This window comes from Gambusia affinis, linkage group LG15 (genome assembly GCF_019740435.1).
Source record: "Gambusia affinis linkage group LG15, SWU_Gaff_1.0, whole genome shotgun sequence".
In the NCBI taxonomy this organism is placed as follows: Eukaryota; Metazoa; Chordata; class Actinopteri; order Cyprinodontiformes; family Poeciliidae; genus Gambusia; species Gambusia affinis.
Window position 1 is genome coordinate 11,978,220 of NC_057882.1, and position 26,676 is coordinate 12,004,895.

At 37.7% G+C, this 26,676-nt stretch overlaps 2 protein-coding genes across 3 annotated transcripts; one reads left to right on the forward strand and one right to left on the reverse strand.

Moving 5' to 3' along the window:
• Nucleotides 1-408: 408 nt before the first annotated feature.
• On the reverse strand, nucleotides 409-13,154 carry gucy2d (guanylate cyclase 2D, retinal). Its single transcript, XM_044140478.1, has 18 exons — nucleotides 12,284-13,154; nucleotides 11,903-12,204; nucleotides 11,435-11,807; nucleotides 11,263-11,347; nucleotides 11,066-11,177; nucleotides 10,858-10,977; nucleotides 10,676-10,756; nucleotides 10,075-10,251; nucleotides 9,831-9,987; nucleotides 9,584-9,733; nucleotides 9,266-9,414; nucleotides 9,031-9,188; nucleotides 7,563-7,755; nucleotides 6,185-6,359; nucleotides 4,955-5,053; nucleotides 4,193-4,287; nucleotides 4,034-4,116; nucleotides 409-2,269 (listed from the first exon to the last, which is right to left on the reverse strand). Exons 1-18 carry the CDS (start codon nucleotides 13,152-13,154, stop codon nucleotides 2,185-2,187), a joined length of 3,465 nt encoding a protein of 1,154 aa, XP_043996413.1. The 3' UTR covers nucleotides 409-2,184.
• A 7,011-nt stretch (nucleotides 13,155-20,165) lies between these two features.
• LOC122845151 (very-long-chain 3-oxoacyl-CoA reductase-like) lies at nucleotides 20,166-24,838 on the forward strand. 2 transcript variants are annotated; one of them, XM_044141236.1, is made up of 12 exons: nucleotides 20,166-20,269; nucleotides 21,309-21,529; nucleotides 21,962-22,008; nucleotides 22,169-22,244; nucleotides 22,359-22,469; nucleotides 22,701-22,768; nucleotides 22,869-22,913; nucleotides 22,996-23,030; nucleotides 23,109-23,190; nucleotides 23,284-23,349; nucleotides 24,430-24,579; nucleotides 24,677-24,838. In XM_044141236.1, exons 2-12 carry the CDS (start codon nucleotides 21,349-21,351, stop codon nucleotides 24,821-24,823), a joined length of 1,008 nt encoding a protein of 335 aa, XP_043997171.1. In that variant the 5' UTR covers nucleotides 20,166-20,269; nucleotides 21,309-21,348; the 3' UTR covers nucleotides 24,824-24,838. The 2 variants fall into 2 exon arrangements, with proteins under 2 accessions (XP_043997171.1, XP_043997172.1); XM_044141237.1 differs by lacking the exon at nucleotides 22,869-22,913.
• The last annotated feature ends 1,838 nt before the right edge of the window (nucleotides 24,839-26,676 follow it).

A 26,676-nucleotide genomic window follows, 5' to 3' on the forward strand; every position in this document is an offset into this window, starting at 1 on the left:
AACAGAATCACTGAGGCTCATGGTGACAAAACAACAACTAATAATTAGCCACGACTGTCTGAGAGATTGGGCTCCCCAGGAAATATATATTGTTTGTGACATGTTTAAATGCAGTTGTTCAGCCATTTTAACACTGATGTACTGGCGTCACTGAGAGTTTTTATTGATTCAGGCAACTGTCAGGCCGCCACTTGGGAGATGAGCCTCCGCAGAACTGATGCTAGGCAGCGAGTCAGACATAAGAGGACACAATCTTCACTAAAACCATCATTTATTTACAGAAACACACTGAGATCACTCTCAAAATGAACATTCAGTTTTGACGTGACCTACCTGTTTGGCAAATTGGTTATAAATCTAAAAAAAACAAACAAAAAAAAAAACAGGTATTGCCTTTAAAATAGGATTAATCATGTTGCTGTTCAGATACCCATCAATGAAAGAAAAGACCACTCCTCCCATGTCGCTCATCTTGATTCAGGATTTTTTCTTTGTCATGGGTTTAATCGTGCTTGAAAGAGTCAGAACTGCTAAACAGTTAATGGTGTGTAACACATCATATGCAACCTGATAATTAAGTCATCAGGCGTCCAGGTTTTTTTTAGTTTGTGTCTCTATAGACTAAACTACTGCAGCAAGGTTAAAAGTGATAATCAGCAAGCTGCCAAAAAAGTCTGCAGCCTGTTTTTAAGAAGAAGTTCATAACTCGACTTCGCCTGCCTGCTGACACATCAGTATTGGATTTGTGGCAGACTGTGACTGAGCCGTTGTGATTTGTTTGCATCTCCAGTTCAGTCAAATAATTAGGAAATCCAAGCAGAAAAATCCAACAAACAAACAAACCAAAGAAAAAAAAGAAAACCTAATTGTGCAGGACACAAACTATGTACACATTTACATTATATACAAATTAAGCCAAAGAAAAAACCTTGAGGAGTCCAAGCAGAAGTTCTAGGTTGAAGAAAAGACACACGGACATTTCCCCTCTGAGCGACGGGGATCCTTCGAGTTTTGCCGGCTGAAGCAGAGCATGGGAAACGATCATTTCAGCCAATTGACTCTAAAGATCTGTGCATCATTGTGGAAGAAACATGCTGTATTAAATAAAGGCCTGCAATCAGCCATGCATGAAGCATGCTACTGTAACAGACTGCCTATAGAGGAACGGCATTGATGAAACCAAGCGTTCATAAATAGGATACAGCGCTTACAGCAGTATGCACACCATCAAAAAAACCAACACTGTGAGTCGCTTTGGAAAGTGCTTAAAACACATGTTCTCAATAGGACCAATATCATTCAGTAAATTCTCACTAAATGATAACCCTGAATGAAAACACAGTGTAACAGTATCAGGGTACTAACATGACAATTTAACATAAAACGGCCAAAAGATTTTGGCAGTTTTGTTGCAGGTTCTGGATGGTGAGAGGGTCCCTGAAGCGTTTTCTGTTCTGTCTTTGCAGATACTTTACACCAAGGGAATTTAGTTTACTTCTTTAAGATCATGTTAGATCATTTCTAAATGAAATGTCACATAAACAATCTACTCCACTTTGTGATTTGCACTGCAAAGATCGGAGTTTTCCTCACCTACCCGGACTGAGCCAGGCGTTGATAAATAAATCCTAATGAAACTCGTAGTAATAGGAGTTAATGTCTAATATGTGTGTAGGTTTGACAATCAGGGCTTCTGAAGTGCAGTTGGGAGAACTGAGCTTTTGGGCTGCTGACAAAATCTGACCAATATCTTTATAACTCACAAAAGCAGGAATACGTACAGTAAAAGAAGCACAGCATCCAAACACATGGTACGCAGTGCTAGATATCTCTCTTATTTCTGGGTGGTTGTCTGACATCTTAGACCTGCTATGTGCATGAAAGACCTTGCTGTATTTTATGCATTTTTGGTTCAAAAACAACTAATGTGAAGTCAATTGAAGATCATTTTCTGTTTGCCTCCATTTTGCACAGAGAAGTCTGGATTCTTCATTGAAGTGCTGTGATCTCACTACTAATGCAAAAAAAAAAAAAAAAAACCGCATAATGTGAGAATCACTGGTTCCAGATGCGCTTCTGTTTCCTGGGTTTGCTGCTTCCCGTTATGCGCACGTCTTTGGCGTGGTAGAAATATGATTTTTTTTTTTTTTTCCTAGATCTTGAACATCAGCCCCTGATCCCGGCCTAGTTCGTCTTCTTCTGTCGATCCAGGAACTTTTGTCTTCTGTCTGGAGGGATCTCTTCCAGCCCGATACCATGATTGACACCGCTGTAAGAGGAAAAGCAGTTTTTATGTATCTGTGAGGAGAGTACAGGACTAAACAATGTATTTAGTAGGAATACACAGCAGGAGTGAACATTTTTCAACTCTCCATTTAACACAGTCTGTTCTACACTGAACCAGTGAGGAAAACTAATTAAAATGATTCTATGACAGAATGTATTTTGTGTGACAATCACATCAGTCACTTCACTTTATAATAATAATATGTATTATTATAATAAGGAATAAAAACCTACACTGGTGGTCAGAAAAGTTAGAAATTAGGACTCATTCTTCAAAATAAAAGCCTCAATTACTTGTTTAGACTAAAGCAAAAGTAGCTTCCACTAATGGATCACACTGTCTTTCCAAAACATCACTTAAAGAAACTACTCAAAATATAAGTCTAAGTATTATTAAAAACTGTATTCTAGTAAAGTAGGTTCAACATTACTAGAGAAAATAAACCAAAAAGGGTTTATGTTGTTTGTTCGCAATACAACTCACAGACACTTTACAAAACATAAACGTATTAATGAAACAAACCATTAAAGGTAACAACTGTAAGGCTGTTTATACTGGTTTTAAAATTCATTTTAGTCACATTAATAAAATTATTTTCCTTATCAGTCTGATATCTATCAATAATCAATCTTAAGGGTAAATCATCTTGGTCAGCATCTCATTTTATTACATATTTGACACAAAGGATTCCAAATATATTTATTTTAAGATTTGAAATGTAATACTTGATTTGAAATTAAATGATTATACTAATTAGGGATCAAATGAAGAAACAAAACAGAAAACAAACAAACTACCAGGAAGAATTCTGAAAGAAACTCAGAATAAATAGCTGGAGGTTCATTAGCTGCTGAAAGACATGATTTTATGACAAATTTTTATCAGTTTATGTGTCTGACATTGAAACAGAAGTATTTCTGTGCATAATTTACAAGTTTAAATTATGCACAGTTATCCCAACATACACAACTTTAAAATAAAAAAAATGGATGGAAAGGACGAATGACGTCGCTAAGACGGATTTTATATCTGCTGCAGGCGTCCGAAGGCAAAATAATATTTGTAGAAAACCATTAAGCAACTGAGTCTAAAAACAAAGTGATCAGATTGTTTTTGATTCCAGTTAGGCTTTTTTTTCTTGGTTCTGGTGCATGACAGATTTATTTCCTAACCAGAAGGTTTTCCTTCATGATGATATAAGGTTACACTCATTTAAACAATTTATTGAGTTCTAGACTAGCAGGATAAGGTGGTTTGTTCAGAAACTCCCAGATTTACAATTATCGTTTCTGTCACTTAAGTCAATTATGCAAATAAATATGGTTAGCCTTTCAAAATATATCTAATATATTCACTTTAATATGTATTTACAGAATGCATTTCTTGCATATTGAGGTTGAACCTAAATCAGACATGAAAAAAAAACAAAAAACTATTTTGTAGTAGTAGTAGAAGTAAAAGCAGCATTTCTCACCGATCTATTTCTAAACATTTACAATGCAAATAATACTATTCTGCACATTGGCACAGGCAGCTACAAATACAGGATTTTCAGTTCTAAACTGTAATCCTAACATTCAGATGTGTTCAACTGATGCATTGTAGCTCATCTGAAACTCAATTCGAATTATCTTAAGCGCTTGCAGATCCTGGAAGATCCACAAAATCTATACCTCTGGAAGGAAGAGTTCACCGAGACAAATAACGTTTTGGTATTTTGGAAGAGCAAACAAAAGGTTTTCTTACTCTTTGGACTCGATGGGAACTGGCAGAGGCTTGTTAAAACCTTCCTTCCCCACCAGCCAGTAGGTGGTCTCAATACCTTTTCCCTAAAATCAGATCACAGTTTGCGTCAACTACAGTTTTTCTCACATTATTAAAAAGTCAGTCTTACAGTGTACATACCTTTAACTCTGTCAGACCTCTGACCTGAATCTTGTATCCCATATTCAAGTTGTTCAGGAGATCAACTGTTGTTTGGTTCACATGGATTCTGTAAGCTATGCATGTGCAGAAGAAACATAATTTCAGAGTAGGGACATCGCTTTATGACATATCCACATAGAAACTCTTCGTGTCGGGTTAATCCATCTTTATAGATGCTACTCAAATTGCAAGTACATTGGGACACAGTTTGGGAAACAGTTGGGAAGCCGAAGCTGATGACGGTGATGTAAGGTTAGACTGGTTGTTGTTAGTTTTTCCTCCACTTGGTGGCAGTAGATCATTACTGGGCAGTTTCTGACTACACATCTGTTCCTCCCTGAATATTCACCACATGGCTTAAATTAGCAAACGAAAACGACTGGTTAAATTCCCAAAAAAGTTACATCTGATAAACTGTAGCTTCTAGGGAAAGTCTTAAAAATGTTCATGTATTAAAAGGCCACGAGATCTTTCACAGTAAACCCTCAGCTTTATGCCTAATTTTGAATGTACACAGAGCATGATTAATATAAATGTGGTAATTATTGGCATTTATCCCGAAACTTCGACATGCCCTTTAATTCTGTTGATAGTGTTAAAGGATTAGCGGGTACCGCTCACTTAAAGCCCTATTTAACCTCAAGCAACGTGTACTCGGACTGCCATGCGCCTGTCCTCCAGCCCAGAACGCTCATAAAAAAAAATGTTAGAAAATGAATGCAGCCATCTATAGACACTTACGCAAACTGGTGGACTCCATTCGAGATGTGGTGTTGACCGTGTCTCCGAACAGACAGTACCGAGGCATCGTCAGGCCGACCACTCCTGCCACGACTGGACCTGTGATTGTCGTATGCAGAATAACACATATACGTCACAATAGATGTTTATAAACATGCATTTTCATAAAGGCAGATGGCGTTCTAACCGGGAGAGAACAGAAAGGCATTGGGCCGTGTCAGACGTCCAGCCTGTGCGGTGTCTTAATAGGATGACAGCACTCTAAGTGGATAGTGTTTCACCGTTCCAGGAACACGTTTCAGACGAGGATAAAAGAGGTAAAAATATCTCCTTGACTTAGCAGCTTGGGGACTCAGATTCTTCTTCAACTCTTATTCACTCTGAAGTGGAGTTTAGGTTGATTTTACCCAATATTGCACAGTACCGACAAATATAACTCCTGACTGACTTTTCAAGAGTTCTGGCTGCTTTTCAGTAATTACTTTTTATGTAACAGACAAAATAATTATAAATACAGCATATGACAAAGATAATATTAAAGGTAAAAATATTAGTGTTTCTCCAATCATTAAATTTTTCTAGGGAAGCTTTTTTGAAACCGTGGGATTTCTGAATGACTTTCCAAAGCTTTGGTTCAATTCTTAGTGGTCCTTGAAAAAGATCATTACACTTTGGCTCAATGATACTGCGATCATTTACTTTTATTTAAAGTTTTCTCCAAATGAACGAATGCCTTTTTGTTGTGTGTTATTTTTAGTTTCTTCATTTATTCCCCTATACTTTCTAAGGCCTCCTGGTGTTACAAAATCTGAAGTAAAGCTAAACTGTGATAGGATGATCTTTTTTATATATATAATTGTATTATTTTGCTTTTGTAAGTTTTTGTAGATGCAATAAAAGAAGGGAAATATTTGCTATTGCTGGAAGCGGAGACACAAAGAAGAGGTATGTCTTTAAGTTAAGGGTATTTTTATTCTCAGACGATGCATCAATCTGAGAAATTAATCTATATAAATAAGTGCAACAGCCAAGCATGGTAGATAAGACATAAAGAGCTTTGAAAGCTCTGATCCATTCTTTGTATATGCTGCAAACTATGAAGTCATGAGAGCTCGCTGATCACAAAATGCAATCATTTGTGTTAAGGAATTGTCCAGATGCTATTTCAGGGTGTACAGTTGTAATGTTGGGACTTTATTACTGAACAGAAAGTAGTAGCTCGATGCTCACCGGAGTGCAGGCCAACACGGAGCCGGAGTTTCAGGTCAGGCATGTGTCTAGCCTTGAAGCTCCCAATCAGGCTCAAAATATCAAGGGACATGTTGGCCATCTCAGCTGCGTGACGATTGCCATTCCTGGTGGGAACTCCAGAGGCCACCATGTACGCATCTCCAATGGTTTCCACCTGAGCACCACAAAAATGAAGAGGTGAACAAACACAAGAGAGGGGTTTTTGTCTCAGCCTTCATTTAAAGACAATTAGAAAACCAAAACGTGAAGATAACTTCAACCCAATACTAATAGGTGTCAAATTAGGAACATTTGTCTTGAAATAGTGAATATAAATATATCTGATTAAAGAGCTAATTCATGTTCAGCTTTATTCAAGTCCCAAGGGGCAATTATTGAAAAAGTAAGAAAGACATTAAAACTCAAGCGTTTTAAAAGTGAGTGGCAATACAGTGTGCCAAAACAACATCAAATATCAGTCCATGCAAGATATGGAGAGTACAAACAGTGCATTGCATCATCATCCAACAATTACTACTTGCATCAGTAACACATGTGAAAAAAATAGAAATCAGCTAATAATGCCAACAGCCAGATGCTACTCCTTCTGCCTTGTCCTGCATTAAAAAGAAAAATCACTAACGTGTTATGAAGTATTTTATTCCTTTAAAGGCAATATTAATGGCAGTAGCTGCTGAGTACTGGCCACGTTTAAATGAAAAATACAAATAGAAACTGTGTGATCAGTTTCAAAATGACAAAGCCTATTTTTAATTTCCTATTTTAGGTCAAACAAAATGAGTTTCCTTTCCTAACTACAGATAACATCTATGTTCTTAGGTTTTTACACTATGTAATGACATTATAGAAGGTTTTCAACTCTCTGTATCATTAAACATTGCATGGGTTGGTTGAAATAATATTCAGACATTAAACAAATGAAATAATGGCCACCACCATATTTTATTATTCTTCCTTCCAGAAGTACATCAGTTTTTAACAATAAATTAAAAAAAAGTATAATTTCATGGTCCTGTTTAATGAGCCTCAGATCAATGTTTGAGAGATTTACAGAGGGAATCCATTTGTCTGATTGATATAGTGTAGGTCATAAGCAAAAGAGTTATGATCCACTCATATATAATACTGTATAATAACTAAACATATAATATAATGCACAAAATCCCTTTCAGATATAAGGGTTATCGTTTGATTCCATGCCTCACACAATGTAAAATAGTAGTTTGTTACCTTTAAAAACATTTTTAAAAAGTAACAATATTTGAGTTTCCTCTGACATGCAAACAATACTACTTAAAAAATTGTAAAGTCAGAATAAAGTCTTATTAAATGCTGCAAACAGCCCACGAATGCTAACCTTGTAGACGTCGTGCAGTGGGATGATGGCATCAAAAAGTGTGTAGAGATCGTTGAGCAGGTCGACCACCTCGATGGGCTCACTGAGCGCGGAGATGGTTGTAAAACCCACGATGTCACTGAAGTACAGCGTGACTACAGTGAAATGTTCCGGCTCCACAGGCTTTCCGAGCTTCAGCGCCTGGGCCACAGACCTGGAACACGAACATGAAGACTGAAAGGCGAGCTTGTAGCGCTGACACACAGCTCGGGTCTCAAACAATTGCAGTTTTGTTCTCAAAACTTCAACAAAATGTGACTAATTAGCTTCATCATTCGCCAATGACCACTAAATTTAACTGTACTACAATCTAATCAGACTTCACTGAACACATTAATGATGTTTCTTCACTCTAAAGAGTGAGTTTATTCGCATTAAGATAATGTTAGCATTTTAGCTGCTAAGTAGTTAGCGCCAGCTAGTGCTAGCCATTTTCAACATTTACACTTTGACCAAAGAATTTGTCATAAATTCAACTTGCAGACAAGCTATGAATCTATATTTATGTGTGTTCATTATCTTTGTCATTTTGTGGCAGTTTTAATTGAAAAGTTATTTAAATTTTTGAGCCTATTTATTTTGGTTTCCAAATTCAGGTCTTTGTCAAGTCCTTTCATACACGACAAGGCTGTCTTCTTTACATTAATTCATTCCATTTAAAATAAAAATAAAATGAACTAATTTTGACCCAATTTTAAAAAATTGTTATTTAGCCTTTATTTTACTAGGATAAAAAAAACCCATTGAGATTAAAAATCTATTTTTCAAGAAAGTCCTAGCCAAGAGATGGCAACAAATACAACAGAAAAATACACAGTTAAAAGTCAATGTCAAGCTATAAAAACAGGTTAATAGAATCGGCCTCAATCATTTTTAGTTTAAATTTAAAAGCATTAAACAAATTGGGTTCAGTTGATCTAAAAGTTTCTTATAACAAGTACCATGAAGAGGGAGCAGAGTGTACAAAATATTTATTTAGTAATCCGGGTTATGGATTATTCTAATGCTACATTTTAGTTGGCTTTTATGTTTAGAAAGTAGTTACTTTTACAGATTTTTTATTTTACGGTTCTGTATAATCCGAATAGAAATTATGTTCAATGACATGAAACACACCTGGATCTTCTGTTGCTTCAGGACAAAGAGAGCCTTGCCTGTTAGGAAGTTTGCACATTTTTGCACAAAAAAACAAACCTAAGGTGGGCACAGGCTGGGCACAGTAAAAAAAAAACTGCATTGCCATCAGTCACTTTAATGATGCAGCATTTGACTTTCTATCACTATGACTAAGCAGCATCATTTAATTTTTGGCACTTGGTAGTGAAAATGTTACCTCCTTTGCATCTGTTTTAATCTGTAGTTCGTTGTCAACTGAAGGTTTGAGTATAGCATCATGTCTTTATAATGTTTTCACATGATGAATACTTACTTGGGCAACATCTGAGCTACCAGTTGATCTGTTTTCTGTCTCTCCAGCTCGAGCTCCTCCGTCCTCTCTCTGATGAGATCCTCCAAGTTAGAGGAGTATTGCTCCAACATCCGCAACATGGAGTCTATAATATTAGTCTTCTTTCCTTTGTGCTTGAACTGTCATGAGAAGGTTGGTTCCCAGTAAGTTTCAGTTCATTATAGAATCCCAAATGAACGTATTTTCAGATTTTTACCTGCTTGAAGATATCCTCAAAGGTTGGTCTCTTCTCTGGATCTTCACTCCAGGCTTGTTTCATTAACTGAATTACATCTAAAGGGGCCTCCTCCACTGATATAATGGGGCGACACAGAGGTGGAGGGTCTTTAACCTTGTTGATAATCTCTGTCAACACAAAAAACAAGCAAAATATTAGACACACATACAACACAGAAGAAATTAAAGGGAAACGTTTAGTTTAAGAATCCTTGCCTCATACGAGGAGGATTTTTAGAAAACCTTAGATATATAAAATTACTTAAAATCTACCACCATCTTGCCTGACGTTACTCACCCTTGGGAGGCATATCCAGCATGCAGAAAGGCGAAGAGCGAGAGACAATCTCCTGCACAACGATGGAGAAACTGTAAACGTCACCAAAGAAAGTTCCTTTCCTCCTTAGACTTGGGTCTCGCAGCAGCTCCGGAGCCGACCAGAGCAAGTCTTTTTATTGGACAAAAACGCACAACCATCAATAAGCAAATTGTTATGCATAAGTAAATAAAGAAAAAAATTATTCCAAACTTGTAAGTGTTCTCACCCTCAGGCTTTTCATCATCGGTGTCTATGCTTTGTACAGTCAATATTTCATTAAACCCATAATCTGTCACCTTCAGCACAAAGCGCCCATCTACCAGACAGTTGCGGGATTTGAGCCGCCCATGGATGATGCTGCGATGATGCAGGTACTTCATTCCCTGATGATAATAAAATAAAAAATAAAAATGCATGTAATAAAACAACCTGGTCATGTGTTAAATAAAACAGAGAGAAGTCTTTCTTACCCTGATCAGATCCATCAACAAGGAAGACTTGAACATCCAATCAAGACGCACATCTTCGTTGCCCAGCAAATCCTCCAGACTTCCCCTGCTGCAGTGCTCAGTAACAATGCCAAAGATCCCCGAGTCAAAGAACAGTCCCAGGAAAAGATTTAGGTTCTCGTGCCTCATCTCCCTTAGCTGAAAGGGGAGGAAAAGAGGAACACGTTTTCAATGTTTTACCAAACCACTGTGCTCTGCTCTTTTGTGACCAAAAAGTATTTAGTATTGTTGTTGAGTTATTTGGCTTATCAAAGATGGAGATTCCACCACAATGAACACAAAAGATTCCCAAGTTCAGCCATTTTGAAATGTGAATACAAATACAACTTTTTCAGTTTGCCACATTTGTATATATATATATATATATATATATATATATATAAAGAAATCAAATATCATGGCATCTTCCACCTAAAGATAAAATATGTAATTTAGCCTTGCATATCATCATTACTCTAAAATCCAAACATCCAGGTTACACCTTCATATTTCTCTGACACCACATTATAGAAAAAGGTTCTGCCCAGAATGTGTCAAGACCAAACTTCAAGAACTCACTTACTTTCACAAAGACTACCTCTGTGCTGCCATTCACACTAGAAACTGTTCCTGTGGGACTTTTCTTCAACCAAACCCAGTCACCCTGTAAGATAAAATAAGCATTATTTTACATATCAGAGGCTCCAGACAGAACTAAAAGTGGGAAACATATCCATTGCATCTGGCGTGGTGTGATTTTCTTACCTCAAACACAGCAACGTTTGAACTGTCCGGAGTGGAGGCTAGGTAGCTACGGCCAGACACAGAGTGGTGCGGTGTCTTCATGTCTCCTTGGCTTTTCATGATACTTTCATCATTTAGCTTCTGCTCACACAGAGGAGGAAAAAGGTCATGCCAGAGCAAATCATTCGGAAATGCAAAGAGGTGTCAGTTTTGATTCGGTGAGACTGACCCGTTTGCTGACTTGAGTATTGATAAAAACCAGATCATCAAGAGTCAGGATCACCTTCGATGAGCCACCATTTCCATTACTCCCAAAGCCGAACCCAACTTTGCCTTGTTTCCTGTGCACATAAACATCATGTATAATTAAGAAAACACAAATACTGAGCAAGCTGATATGTAATTTTCCTATTCTGCTATACCTACTTCAAGTGAAGAAAGATGTTTACTACACCTCCCACCAAAGAAATGAACAACAGGAATAGAAAAAAGAATGTGATTATATCCATCCCTTTGGAGAGAAAAAAAGAACAAACGTTTTGTAAATTACCACATTTATCATATCAGTGTATGGATGCTAGTCTGCTAACACACTGACCTCCAGTGCAAGCAAAGTACGGGCTAAACCAGCAACTTGAATCTGTGTAGGGAGTGCTTCCTGCAAAGTGAACTGAGCGACCAAGATATTTCAACCCTCCTGTCTTGCCGTCTGTGTGACTACCATGAAGAAAATGTGTGGAGTAGAGCGAGGTGCCCATGCCGCTGTAGTCCAGCACTACATAGCCAGCCTGCATCCCTTCACCGTTTCTTCCTGCCTGCAGCTGCTGATTGAATCCTTCAAATTTAAAGCCTCCCTCACTCTCTCCCAGGACAGCACCTGATACCCAACGGTCTCCTCTTGTGCGGGCTTGTTCAGCAGCCATAGCAGTATAGTACATCATGTTGTAAATGGTGCCAAAGAATGGAGAAACCTAACAAAGGGCAGTCAGACAACACATTTTAGGAAGAATGCTTTGTTAACTTTGGTTTCTTACTTTCAATAATTAGATTCCTCAACAAGTCTTACCTGTTCTGGTGGAGTACTGCTGCGTATTTCAAAGGTGTTTTGAGCCTCTCTGAAGGCGTCATAGAAATCACGTTCCCCAGACTCCATGGTGATGGTGAGAACTCCATCATAGGCTTTTCGGAGCTTGGTATCATTTCCTAGCATGTAGTAGTTTGCGTCTTTGTATGGTAGGGAATATAGAAGCGTGTCATAGGTAATAAAAACATAGCCACGGTCTATCATACGCATAGCTAAGGCTGTTGTCAGGAGTTGGTACTGGGCTTGGCCACCAATCAGGACAGAGGGCATGCACATGATGATTACTGCAAAAAGATTAACAAGACAAGTTTGCACAGTTTTCATGGGCTTAAGTTCTTGACTTCTGAGAAAAGTGCATCTTACCTCTAACTCGATCTGCTTCCCTCACTCTTGTCAGAGCTCTCCGAGGCCCGTCCTTATCGCTCTCCATTGTGATTACAGGGTTGACAGGCAGGCCAAGAGCCCTGAGTGAAGTGGCTAACTCCTGTCCTGTAGCTTCCCAAATATCTGTTTCTTCTGAGATGATGGCCACATGAGCCCATCGAAAATACCTTAACACAGTAAAAATTACATGGGCAGACAATGGCAGTGGTCTTAGGAAGGTAGGGTACATGTCTGTCTTCATGTTGGGTTTGAGACAACCCCAAGACAGCATCCCAACATCCCACTCTTTTGCATACAAAGCAGCAGAGGAGCAGTAGCCTGGGTTAGCAGGGCCCAAGAAAGCAGCACCGTATCCTTCTAGATCAGCAAAGCGAGCAAGGGCACGAGTTGACTTGCAGTCCTCATTAATCAATGTGTAGTCATACCAGTACCCTTTGTTAAGGTAGGGGTTCTTGTTTATACGGCTGGTGGCAAGGTGGGCTGCCAAGTCAGGGAGAGCCTTAGAGTATAAGATGTCACATGTCCAAGGTCCAACTAGGGCCACCTTGAAAGTGGTTGCCCATGCTTGACAAGGAAATAATGAGATCATGAGTAAGAGGAGATAAAACCAGTTCCCCCTAGATCTTCTGGTTTGCTGCACTGGGGATGATGGCAACTGTGGTGTTAATGACAAGGATTTTGATGACAGTGATAATGGTGCTGATGATAGCTGAAACTTTCTACAGCCAGCGAAACTATTTGTAATCACCGTCCATATATGCCTCTTTCTTATCACTTTAAGTGAGTGGTGCCTCCATCGTGGGTGGTAGGCTAGGTTGTGCAGACATCGAGGGTCTCTCTGATTTGTCATTTTCACATCCAGCTTCAATGATGCCTCAGACACAGAAGATGAACTGAGAGTTTACAATGGTAGGTGAGATTTTCTTTGGTTCTGGGATTACTTCCCTTGGCACTCTGCAGGCCTCTAGTCCAAAGGTGGAAGACTCCAAGACATCACTGCCTCCAGGAGACAAGAACGAAAATATATTAGAAGGAGACATAAGACACAACATTTCATAATTTTGTTGGAACTGAATACTTGTTCTGATTTATCTTTATAAATTAGAGATGAACCTTGAAAATCCATTGACACAATGTCATTATGAATCCTATCAGCATCGATATGGCCTCATCGCTGAGAAAGCGCTGCCCGTGCTGACCCTTGGAGAATTACTAGCATGTGTGTAAGAAGCTCATTATCTTTTCCAGAGCTAATTCCAGGTAACCATCAGCTAAATCTGGGTACTGTTCTCTAACCTTCTTTTTGCTATGCTATCTCCTTTGCCTGTGATTTGGTCTTTCCAAGGTTTTTGCGCCATCTTGAAGTCTAATCCAGTCATACATGTGGTACTTCTATGCAATCTGGTAAAAATTAAGGTTTCCTTTTCTGAAAATAGTGTGATGAAATTTGAACTGGACTTGAACTATATTACATGAAGTCCCTTTTTAAATTTATAGCTAAACAGAAATTGCTGAGTCATACAAGTCTCCTGAACCATGCCTGTTGCTTATATAGTGTGTAATTTAAATCTACAAACTCAGAATTGAAAACATTTTCACCAAAATATGTAATTCACAAAGAACTTTTTAAGTTATTTATACTAACATTGACTTTATAGTTACCCAGTTAGTTAGAGTATATACTAGCTCTGTAACAAGGTGCTGTTGAATATCAAAAGCTTTCAAATGAAACTTATTTAAAGTCTGTAGCGAGCATAGGCAGGCCTAAGCAATGCTACAGAAAATAAAGAATTGTTAATTTTTACACAGCACATAACCATGTCAAATTAATGGAGATCTTACCTGGAGTAGTTTTCAACACAGGAGCCATGTCAAGGTTTGAGTCTGTCGTTAAATAGCACCATCCAAATTCCAGGTGAATTAAGTGTACTCAGGATGAGATTATCTTTTGTCTTGCATTGTGAAAATATAAATCCTGAACTTATGGGAGGTACAAAACAAACAAAAAAAGAGAGAACTACCTGGAAGTTTAGAAATTTTTTTGTCCAAGTTATTAGAAATAGGCTGAATAAAAAAAACTTCAAAATTCCAGGGAATTGGTCTTCTTGGTTTAGTTGTTGCTGTCCCTGTTTTGGACTGGGACCCACCCCAAACCACAGGTACATGAGAGGAGGTGCAACCCGGTTCCAGAGTTTGGACTGGTAAAAATAGATTGGCTTGATAGGCTGAGGGCTTGAGAGAGGGAATAAGTAAAGGGAAGGAAAAAAAGTGGGAAGGGCTTTGACTTCTCAACCTTCTTTAGCTTTTAATCCATGGTAGTGTGGGAAACATGTGTGTGGGGGAAGCGTAGTGGCAGAGAGGATCACCAGGAGAAGAAGGTGAAAGTAGAAGCACACTCACTGTTTCTCACGTGCTGATTTATCCAAGCAACTATTGCACAAAGTGCGCTTATAAATGACTTCTAGATAACTGGAAACTTAAATCCTGTTTAACCAAGTCAGTACCTTCACATGTCTGCATGAAAAAACAGAAACTTTGAGTGATTTGCAGTTCAGGCCAGTTTAAAATCAATGACAAATGACACAACCTAGAAGTTTACAACACAACATAAAAGTAAGTTCATGGAACATTTTATCCCATATTCTGATCTGACGCTGAAGAGAAAGAGACACACCAGAAAGGTTGGGGATAAAATATTAAAAGAGACTAAAAAGATCTCTGATTTTTGAAGATCTCACAGAGTATTATTCCATTCATCACTTTAAAATGGAAAGAATATGGCACAACTATGAATCTACCAAGACATCGCGTACTCCACAAAGTTGATCTTGTGTAATAGTGACAAGTACGAAGCAAACGTTAACACAGCCATACGAGATCTTGTTTGACGATCTCTACAAGCCACTGCGGTTGTGGGAATGTGGCACAAGTCAGATAAAGAGCACAGAAGGGGAGGTTTGGATAACTGGGGGCTAAAAGAAGGGTATGTGGTGCTGCAATTCAGGAGTCAAACATAAAATTATACAAGTCATAAAGCATGAATTTCTAAGCCTGATACATGGGGTTATACTACGATGTGAGCTAAGGAAAATCAGTCAACAATTTTCAGGAAACAAGATCAACTTTGAGCCCCAACAAAGTGACCCCCCCATTGTTTTGGTCCTATAGCAACAAGGGAGATGGCAGAATCTCAACACTTTTAGAACAGCTTCCCTGTTCTAGACTCAATTACAACTCAACCTTAAAATTACAGATTTCTCCAGGTTTCAACTGGTCAAATTTTGAAATTACTTTGAAATTTTACCCAAGTGCGTGGAGGCTGGAGTTTGGTAAAGAAAGTATTTAATGGTATTTAACTGAATGTCCAAGGGCAGCAACAACAACCACACCACTGGGGGACAATGGACAACACAGAAAACAACAAGCAAGTCAGTTTCCAAAGAACATTGACTAAAGAAATAGGGAAGTATTGTACATGCTGTACAGTAGATCCTCTGTATTCACAGCATTTAGGAACCACAACCGCCTCCAAATCTGAGAATACTTGAAACCTCCTCTAAAAAACACTTACACCTGTTTGATTTTGCAGTACAATACTTTTTGTTCAAAAACCACACACTCTGTGTGGCACAGTGGAAGCCATCTTAGCACTACTGCAGAAGCTAATATCGACAGTAATTCTTATCGCTGCTCTTAGGAATAGAGCCAATCAACACAAAGTGACGCTCCTGGATTGGCACCAGCCAATAGCATGTCAAGTACCATTGTGACTGTGTTTCAGCTTCCCGAGCTGCATTTTCTTTTGAAAATTACAGATTTGCTCAACAGGAAAATCCTTGACTATACAAATTTACTGTGAGTAATTAGAAATTACATTTCTCAGAAAAATGTGTGATTTGCCCAAACTGAACCGTGACAGTATGTGGGGGTCCGCCATACATATTCAGGGAGGGTGACATTTACCGAATGGAAGCAGCTTTGAAGCAGAAAAGTGAGTGTTTCTGTCATTCTCCATTTTATGGAAGATTTCTGAATATAAATGAAGCAACGATTAAAATGAAAAACAACCATCCAGTAAGAAAATCTAAGAACAGAAATCATAAGAATGTTCACAAATGAAGCAACCAAAGTACAACCAATCATGGTGAAAGATTTTTGTTCATAGTAGCCTTCCATCCAACCTGTCTGTGTTGAATCTGCACAGTGATGCTCAGGAGGCAAAAGAAGTATATAAGCTGGAGCAAACAGCTGAAAATATCTGCTGTGCTAATTGTGATAAGCTAACAGGACATTATTTCTTTGATCAGCTGAAAGAAACAACAAAAACTCAGTTTAAAATAAAAAAGCTGCTCCGAAATAATGCTCAAACATGCAAAGACCTCTGGTTGTGGCATATGTGAGGTAAGCGCTGTTCTCATTTGTCCTGCCTTGCACATCCACAGAAGACTTGTTAAAGTAATCAGATTAGTCAGGCGAGGCCTTGCTAAACTGGTCAGCTGCACGCAAGCCTCTTAGTGACATGGCTGACAGCACTGTTAGAGATCACTCCAAAGCAAGGTCGGACATACAGCCAGCTCAGCAGAGGCAGCATCACTTCGCCATGCTGTCAGGAGGTGATCAGCACTTATGGTTCATTAAGAGCTCTTTTAGCAAGCAGTAGATGTGAGGCCGCCTGCTTGCAAAACCAGTCATAAGACATTTTGTACAACGCTCAAAAAACACATATTGTCTCAAGTAAAAGCGTTCATCTATTTAATACTTTAGGGTCTGTGAGAAACAAAAGTCTTTTCCGTGATCAAACATAATTATTCAAGTGATTTGATCTGGCAGACTCTCCCAATGACATCACTCCCTCCTTCCAGGATCACAGGATCAACAGCGAGTAGGAAAGCTAGGAGTCTTCACTGAAAGTCATACCGGAGTGTAATTTATCAAAGGTAATCCTGAGCAGCGCATGTTGCCTCTCCAGGATGAATCCTAGAGAATCACATACAGTACACATACACACATACACACACACCTTCAAATTATCCGGTGGAAATACTAACACAACACCTTTTTTTATTATTTTTATTTATTTTATTTTTTTTTAAATCCTCTACGAGCTTTACTGGTGAGAGTATCACAAAAGCAGCTTTACTTTACCTGTGTGAGTTTTTGCTAACAGACACGTTGATGTATCGTGGTCATTTCAGAGGTTTGAGTCGTATTGACTGTATGTCGCCACCTTTTGAGGAAGTAGTGCAAGTGCAACACGATTCTTTTCAAACCAAAGAGGCCGAGTTGATTCACTGACCCCATCCGGACAGGTTTAAATGATTAACCATCATATAGTAGATTATCTATTCAGATTATTTATTGTGGACACTTAGACAGAAGATGCACAACAACAATTTAAATGAAGGCTTTAAATTCCTTGACTTACAGGAATTTAAATGATATGAACACAGGAAAACCTTTTAGGCCAAGCTGTTGTTTCAAGCACTCAACTCTTCATCGGATTGTAACAGACAATTTCAATACCCTCCCTTTCTCCTATTTTGTTGTATTACAGCATCAAACTTCAGTGTGTTTTACTAGAATTTGTGATAGACCGACACAAGGTAAACATTAATAATTGCGGTGTGAAAGAGAAAGCATACACGAACATCAACCTTTCATGAAAGTCTGGAAAGTGTGGAGTACATATTCGCTTTACCACTTTACTCTGACCAATAAAGAGCAAAGAAAAGAAGGACCACCAAAAGTGAGGAGCTTGAGGGACTGAAGCACAGCCAACAAATGTAAGTGACGTTTGGCTCACAATGAAGTATTGAACCTGCTTTGGTTGACGTAATACAACTCATATTAGCAAAAGCAGTTTGCCCTATAGTTGTTCTGCTTCATCATCCATATGCACAGCTCATGTAGGACCATTAGCCTCCAGACATTCCCATTTTTATGCCCACTACCCAGTCATTTGTGACCCATACATAAAACTTGCCTGAGAGGATCTATTACCTGACAAAATGCAGAGAAATGTGCCTGCAGTTCTGGGAGAGATTGAAAATGGAGTTAATCATCCTGATGAGGGAACAAGAGTCAGTGGATTTCATTCAACAGCAGATAAAAGAGGAAATAAAAACATAAATAAATATGATCTGGAGAGACTCTATCTTAGTGAGATAATAAATGGTAAATTTGAATCGGATTTTGACCTACATTACTTTGTTGATATGCAGACGCAGGGTGGAAAAAAACCTGCGATTCAAAACCAGGTCAGTGTTACATGCATTCCAGTAAACAATAGCAGTTTATCCTGAAGGACTTCAACCAGTTGATTGGTAAATTATGCCACGGAAATTCAAGTTCCTACAAAATGTCCACCAGAGAAAATCCAACAAATGATTAGTCTCTAGTGCACCACCATGTCAGATCAGGTTGAGCCTCATGAGGCAGCCTGCAGCCAACTGTAAGATGTCGCAAACTTTCATTATAACTAAAGAGCTTTAACTGTTTAACTGAATATATGAGTCTTAAAATGCACAAAACAATTAATACTCCAATCAATATGTTAAACAGATGACTGACATTTTTAAGATTATTTGTTGGCGACAGGATTTTATTTTGGAGGATTTCTTTCCAATGCCGTCCTGTTTTTGGTCAAGTGAATCTTTTTTTTATTTTTGTAGCTGGCTCCATTTTTTGTTTTCAAAAGGAAAGTCTCCCAGTTTCAACTGCAATAAATAAACATGACTCATTTTTTATTTCATACACAATGTAAATCACACTTTAAATGAGCAGACAGTTGTCAAAGCAAATAATATTATTGTTATCATAGTACAATTATTATTATTAACAATAATAATTTAGTGTATGTTTTTATTTTGATCATATGCAGGTACATTTTGTAGTTTGTGTGGATTTGTTAGTTCAAAGGATCTGAAAATAAAGAAGCTGTTTCTGCTTTTGATGAGCAAGTCTTTAGTCTGGTGTGTTGGTCTGGACTGGATGACAAGTTTGTTTACAGTTTCATAATTTATTTTATTAGTTTGTTCTGTTATGTTTATTTATTTCAGATGTTTAAAATGTCTAACAGTTCCACAAAGTTTATTGATGTTTAAGAATATGTTCTTTCATTATTATTATGCCGTCAGTGTTATATTTCTTGAAAATATCTTCAAAGCAGCATAATCGCTTATTGCAATAACCACTGGAAGAATTTATTGTCCACCAAAATTTGTCATGGTGATAGGGCTGAGTATGTGTATCAGATGTATTTAGGGGAAGCTATTATTTCCTCAAAACAAAAATGACGGAACGGTTTATCAGACAAACAGAGTTTGATGATAACCAGCATGTTCTCATCATGTGGGTTACAGGACTAGAATTGTACACTCTGTGCGCTATCACCATTGTTGTCACTTTGTCATTTAATCAGAGGCAGTATCAGTTTGTCAACGTACAAACATTCCCTTTGTTTCTTTTTCCTTTTTCTTTTTTTTTTAGTTCAACGTTTTGTAGTCTTTATTTCGCAGACAGGAACGTGGGTTATGAGAACATGCGACACGCGACCGCGTTACGGATTATAGCCTACATTGGTCGCGCCTTCGCCACCGCCACAACCCAAACATTCCCTTTAAATGAAATAGTAGGATTGTTCCTACTGAAATAAGCAGCTGACATATTGTAACATTGACAGGTTGAAGACCAATTACTTTTTCTCCAGTGCAGTTCTGGGATATTCTACAACTTCATAACATTAAGAGTGTTTAGAATAAATATTAATTAATGTTTCACATACGTCTATAAATAACTGAAATCCAACTTGTGTTGCAGTAATATTTGTATTATTTTTATTTGAGGGACTTAACAGCAGTAATCAGTTAGCCTTCACGGGTCTGACCTGTAGTGCCACATCCACCACTAGGGGGCTTTTGCGCTGGAGAAGCAACATAAAATCACTCCGGCGATTCTTTTTCACAGGTAATGGAGGCCGAAACGTTGTATATTTCTATCCTTTATATTGTAAAAAATATTTTATAGATAATCATTTATCATTTTTGCAATCTTTAAACGCTTTTTTTTTTTTTTTTTTTTTTTGTAGTAGTCTGATGCAGCTTTGATGTGCGTTGGGTGATTACCATTGGACTAACGGCAGAAGCTAAAAAAAACTGTTTGTTGTCCTTTTTTAATGTTGTGGCGTAGATATTTAACTAAATTTTCTCATTTTTGTTCATTAATTGGCTTTTGTAGGTGATCATTTTTATGTTTGTGAACTTTAGAAAAATTCCTCTCCATTTTCCTGAGGATTTAGACATAATGTGTCTGTGCATCAGTTGTGTGCGTCAGTTGCGTATTGCTTGATGGCCGTTGGACTAACGGCAAAGCGTGGGAACCTGTGTTATTTTACTGGTCAGAACCATATCAAAACACTGATATTTGGCAGTTTATTATCATTTCTTTGTTAGTTTTATTCTCTCCTGTATGGTATTGAAAACATGTATTGTGTTTTATTTAACATATCAAACTGATGAGACAGAAGCAACCTAGAATCACTCCCTAATTTATTTATTTTTTAGTTTTTAGTTTTTTGGTCATTTTCACAGGGTGTAACATAACAGCATCAGCTTTTAGAAACAGTTAACATCTCTGTAACTGTCTTGATTACTGGTTTTTCTTGGCCTCTCGTGCTGCAACCAGTGCCAATGCAGTGAGGACAGGTTATTTAAAACGACAAACCATGCTATTTTAAATATATAATTTGCTCATTCTACTTATTAACACTATCAGATACGATTCAGTATCTGATAGTGTGTAATTTAGAATCTCAATTTGGTTGGTTAAAGTCAGAGGATGCGCCTGCATGGGCCAGGTTTGCTTCTCAGGACCATTTTTTGTGTCAACAAGTACAGCATATTAACAATCAACCCTCTGCAGCAATCTCCTGGAAAACAACTTAGAGGGGGTGGAGAAATGTGGGGAGGAGCACAAACTAAGTATCTCCATTTCTTCTGTTAAAAAGGGAAAAAAACGCTCCTAAACTCTTCCATATTCTTCTGAAAATGCTGCTTGCTCTGGACTTCCCCTACAAGGCGTTGGTGATTGATGTTCTGGCAGTCTTTGGAGGTGTAACTGTGTTTCTTCACCTGCTGAAATTCACCTGGAAATGTTGCCGTGGATTCAGACAGTACATCTTATCATCGATTTGTCAGGCGAACCTGCGGGCGTATGGACAGTGGGCAGGTAAAGTATGAGGAAATCCAGTATTCACAAAAAATGATGATATTTCAAGCATTATTGAAGTATTTATCTTTTGTCCTTTTCGATCAGACAATAAAAAGTACAAACAGAAAAAGTATAAATGCACAGTAAAATTATCATGCCACCATACTTGCATTTCATACAGTTTGTTTGAAAGGGAGCATGTACACAATCTTTTGATTTCCCTGTCCCTCTTATTATCAACATGTGATTATTTAAATCTCCCAATAACAGATAAACTCTTAAAGTACTTCCACACTGAATGATATTTAAAATGCCATTCTCATCATAGAATGTGTAATTATTTACACAGTACTAATGTCAATAATAGCATTTTTGGTGTTTCAGACACCCATCCTATGTTCTTCAAATGCTCTACAAAGTTGACTTATCTCTACTGATTTCCTCATGCAGTTGTAACTGGAGCCACTTCTGGCATTGGTAAAGCTTATGCCACTGAGGTGAGTTTGCAGCTTCATTTCGGAAAAATTAGATTTCCGATTTGATGTATTGGTTCCATCTTTGTGTGCAGTAATTTAAGACGAACTCTACATATGGATCAAGACAGATTCTTGTCTGAGCTACAGCATCTTCACCATCTGTCTGCATGTCTTCCTGCAGTTGGCACGTCGGGGTCTGGATATTGTTTTAATAGGAAGGTCTGACGAGAGGCTTCAAAAGGTTGCCAAACAAATCGGTGAGTCAGGCAGAGATGATGGAGACGTCCTCTAATGTCGTCGTCATGCCAATAAACTCATTCAATTTATCGTAAAGCTCAAAACGGTTAACACACATCCACTGTCTGCCTCAGAAAACAAGTACGGACGAAAGACTCACACCATCAAAGTGGACTTCACAGAGGGGGCCAGCATCTACTCAACCATAGCTAAGGAACTCCATGACCTGGAGATTGGAATTCTGGGTAATATAGAAAAACACAATTAAAAGTTATTATTTATAAGCAGGTTGTGTTTAACATAAAAAAAAAAATTTATGTTTTGCTGTTGTTAGTTTTCCTCCATATACAAAATCAACAATTAAAAATAAGCGTTGTGTTTCATTACTTGTCTTATATTTGCTGTTTTTTATTTACTAAAATAAGACACCAGTACTTTATTAATGAAAGTTAGGTATTGTGCTTTAAACCACACAGTTAACAACGTTGGAATGATCTGCAATGATCATTTTGCCTATTTTCTGGAAACACCAAATCCTGAACAGGTGATCTATTAGAAATATCCCTTTTTTTTAGGGCCAAACACTCGATGATTTAAACTAACTGAGGCTATTGTGTAACTTTATTTCTATTTATTTTTAACAGAAAATCACTGAGATCATCAATTGTAACATACTTTCTGTACCCCAGGTAAGATATCTACGCTAACATACCATCTCATGGGTTTCATTCAACTTTCTATCTATAAAAATATGATGTTGTCACAATACAGATGACCAGGCTGGTTCTTCCTCGCATGGTGCTCAGGTATCCACAGACACATCAATCACATGCAACATTAGGATGAGCAGATTTATAAACATTTGGGTTTCATTTCATTCCCAGAGGCAGAGGATTAATCATCAACATCTCCTCTGAAATGGGTCTCCGTCCGCAGCCACTGGTGGCTCTTTATTCGGCCACCAAGGTGTTTCTCTGGTGTTTATTTTCACACATTAATTCAATCCCATCATAATCTGCTCACTTGATGACCCTCAACGTTACGTTTACTTTGTTACAGATTTTTGTGATATATTTCTCCCAGTGTTTACAAGCTGAGTACAAATCAGAGGGAATCACAGTCCAGGTAACGCACACCTGCCCTCTCTAAAACTACATTGGTCTTATAGTTAATTTATGACTGAAATATGTAGACTTTTCAATTTACTTGTTTTTTTTTTATAGGTTCAAAGAAGCTCTGATTAACTTTTTTTGTTTGTTTTTTGCCCTGTTTTAGTTAATGAGATTACACTGGACAACAAATGAATTTGCAATACTATATTAACACATAAGATTATATGGCTTGGAAAGCAAAAAAATAATGGATGCAGTAGCGGTGAATAATGTCTGCATTGAACAAGTACATGAGAACAAATTTCTTTGTATTATGTTAGATCATAATGTCTGCTGGAAGCCTCACTTTAAGCGTGTAAGAGCAAAAATAGCAAAAAGTTTTGCAGTTTTGGCAATTGAAGGCATTTGATGAACCAGGAATGCTTAAAGTTATACTTTTCAATGGTGCCTTCATATGTGAATTACTGTGTGGAAATTTGGGGAAATACTTAAAAAAGCACTTTACAGCCACTTTGCACAATGCAAATAAAAAGCAGTAGGGATAATTATTAAAATGGGATATTTTATATCCTGCAATATAAAATACCCCATAATATAAATATCCAGCAACCATTCAGTATTGTTGCTGAATATAGCAACCATACAAATTCATTATTTTTTGAATTAGACATAGTAAGATTTATGGATCCCGTCAAATACAAAACTGGTCAAATGATACACAGAGTAAGAAATAATCACTTACCAGAAAACATTATATGACGACTTCACCAATGAGTTTTAGAAAGCAAAGAGCACATATACCAATGAGAAGCATGGGCATTGCAGTCTGTGGAGTGAATTTGCAGAACAATTTGGATGAGGACCTGGAGGACGGAATAAATATGAATCAGTTCAGAAAATCATATAGAATAACTTCATTGCAATTGAACATGGATGACACAGAAATATAAGAACAAGTTGATATTTTTTCTGGCATACCTTCAAGAGAAAAACCAAGGTTAATTTGTCATTCAGCTGAACAATCAAGCATCTTTTGTAATGAATCTTGACCTTTGTTGTTATGCTCTCTAATTTCAATGTTACTGTTCCTCAGTGTGTGACCCCGTTCATGGTGTCCACCAACATGACAAACAACATGAATGTCAACTTGTTTGTGAAGAGTGCTCCAGCGTTCGTCTATGACGCTTTGAACACTGTGGGTCACTCCACCTTCACCAGCGGCTGTCTGTCCCACGCCCTGCAGGTCAGAGCAGAGCAGCAGAAAGTCGTCATCTGTGATAATGTCTCAAACTGTCTCCTTCCACGTCTTCACTTTTCTCTGCTTGCCCAAAATCCTACAGAGTGTGGCTTTCTCCGTTCTCGTGCCGGACTGGCTTCGGATGTCGTCATTTTTCGTCCGGTGGCTGAGAAAAAGTCCGAAAATAGAAGTCTGTCGGAAAGAAGCGCCTCAGGAAAGGGAGTCTCTCACTGGAAAGAAAAAGAAGTAAATCTTTTACATTGACTGAATTGATCTCTGACTTTTTTGTTGCCAAATGCGGCCATTGTAAGGAGTTCTCTTATTACAACAGGAAACGTTGTAATAAGATTGTGTCTAATCTAAAATAGACACAATTTATTTATTCACGGATCAGGTTTGTGTCTTCTATGTCTCATTGAGGAGAGTTGAGCACTAGAAGAAGATTATTACCGCAGCGTAACTCTGCAATGCTACAGTGACAAAAATGACTGAAAAACTGCCTGTGAATTATGCAAAAAGCAAAATTAGATTAATGACAGATTGATACTTAATGTTCCTCAGAAAAAACACTGAGGAACTTAAAAACACCTCTAAGTAAACAAATTAAAAAAAAAAGTAAATCTCCACCTATTTAAAGTTATGCCCATGTGCTGTACAGTATATCCACTGTCGGTACCGTGGTCATGAAAGCAGCTTTGGATTAGGCTGGACTTGATAAAACACAAGCTGAATATAGCAACCTAAATCAGGACTCACTTTAAAAACTTCAGCAACTTGGATTCTGTGCCTCTCCACTGTTTCTACAGACTCTGTGGCCGATGTGATGCATTGCTTCATGATGTGAGAACAACGTCAAAAACTGTCATTCTGATATGGTAATTTGCTCCTGATAGAAAAATATGCTTCAAGAAGGCTGCAATGTTAAAAAAACTGTGAATTAATCGGAAGAAATCAAAATACAAGCTTAGTAGAAAGTGAATAAAGGCTAAGAGGACAATTTCCAACTGCAGCAGGGAGGAGAGGCGTAGTATTAAACATGTCAATGTTATTTTTAGAAACATTTCTAGAAAATTACACCACAAGTTGGAATCTATCAGACTAATTCAGAAACACACACACAAAAAAACTAAGTCCCTCAATCATGTGTAAATTAAAATAAAGAGGCATTAACAAATATTCAGAAAACTCCAAGAAAATGTATAAAAGTCAAGAAAACTGCAGGAATTTGCAAAGTAACATCAGCTGATTCAGTAATAAGTGATGTGAAAGAGATTCTGAAAAAAAAAAAGCTTTTCATGATGGCTAAAAATAAAATCTCTGAACAGCTTCACAATTATACTGCTATAAAACATCCTGGTGAGGTTCAGGTGTTTCCAAACTCCTGAAAGCTTACCTGCGTTCCTCGGGGGACAAAGTTTAGAAGAGGGAAATTCAGCATTTCACCGTAAACCAAACACAAACAGCTGCTGCTCACAAACCGTCAGAAAATGGAGTCAAAAGAACAACCAGAAGAGACCCAGACAGCTTCAGAAAGATCTGGAGCGAACATGTAAGATTTATCCCCCAAGAAAGCAACAACTCGGATCCATTGACGAGCAGCTCCATTCACGTTGGTTCTTAAATTCAAGTTTTGCTCTCATTAACTGGCCTGTCATACAAAAATGATACATTTACTTAACCGGTGAGGAGTGAAAAGGAAAAATTCACATGTATATTTTAACATAAACATGTTTGGTAGTAATAGGGGTTTGAGTATAGTAATTTCTTCAAAACAAAAATGACAACATGATTTATCAGACAAACAGAGTTTGTAGATAACCAGCATTTTCCCATCATTTGGGCTACAGGACTAGAATCGTACACTCTGTGCGCTATCACCATTGTTGTCCCTCTGTAATTTAATCAGAGGCAGTATCAGTTTGTCAACGTACAAACATTCCCTTTAAGTGAAAGAGGACTGTTTCTCCTTAAACAAACAGCTGACACATTGCAACTGTGATAGGTTGAAGACTGTGTCTCCAGTGCAGCTTTGTCATATTTGATATAATTACTCATGTGATTTTATAGCATTAAAAGGGTTTAGAATTTATATTAATGCACATA

Bases quoted from the DNA above. Each gene is read 5' to 3' on its own strand.
- gucy2d (XM_044140478.1), bottom strand. From the start codon at position 13,154: ATGACAAATCAGAGAGACCCTCGATGTCTGCACAACCTAGCCTACCAC. The intron at 5,054-6,184 runs GTGAGCATCGAG...CGACAATCACAG, and splicing joins CCGTGTTGGCCTGCACTCCG to GTCCAGTCGTGGCAGGAGTG. The intron at 4,117-4,192 runs GTATGTACACTG...ATCTGATTTTAG, and splicing joins GAGGTCTGACAGAGTTAAAG to GGAAAAGGTATTGAGACCAC.
- LOC122845151 (XM_044141236.1), top strand. From the start codon at position 21,349: ATGCTGCTTGCTCTGGACTTCCCCTACAAGGCGTTGGTGATTGATGTT. The intron at 22,914-22,995 runs GTAAGATATCTA...GTCACAATACAG, and splicing joins ACATACTTTCTGTACCCCAG to ATGACCAGGCTGGTTCTTCC. The intron at 24,580-24,676 runs GTCAGAGCAGAG...AAAATCCTACAG, and splicing joins GTCTGTCCCACGCCCTGCAG to AGTGTGGCTTTCTCCGTTCT.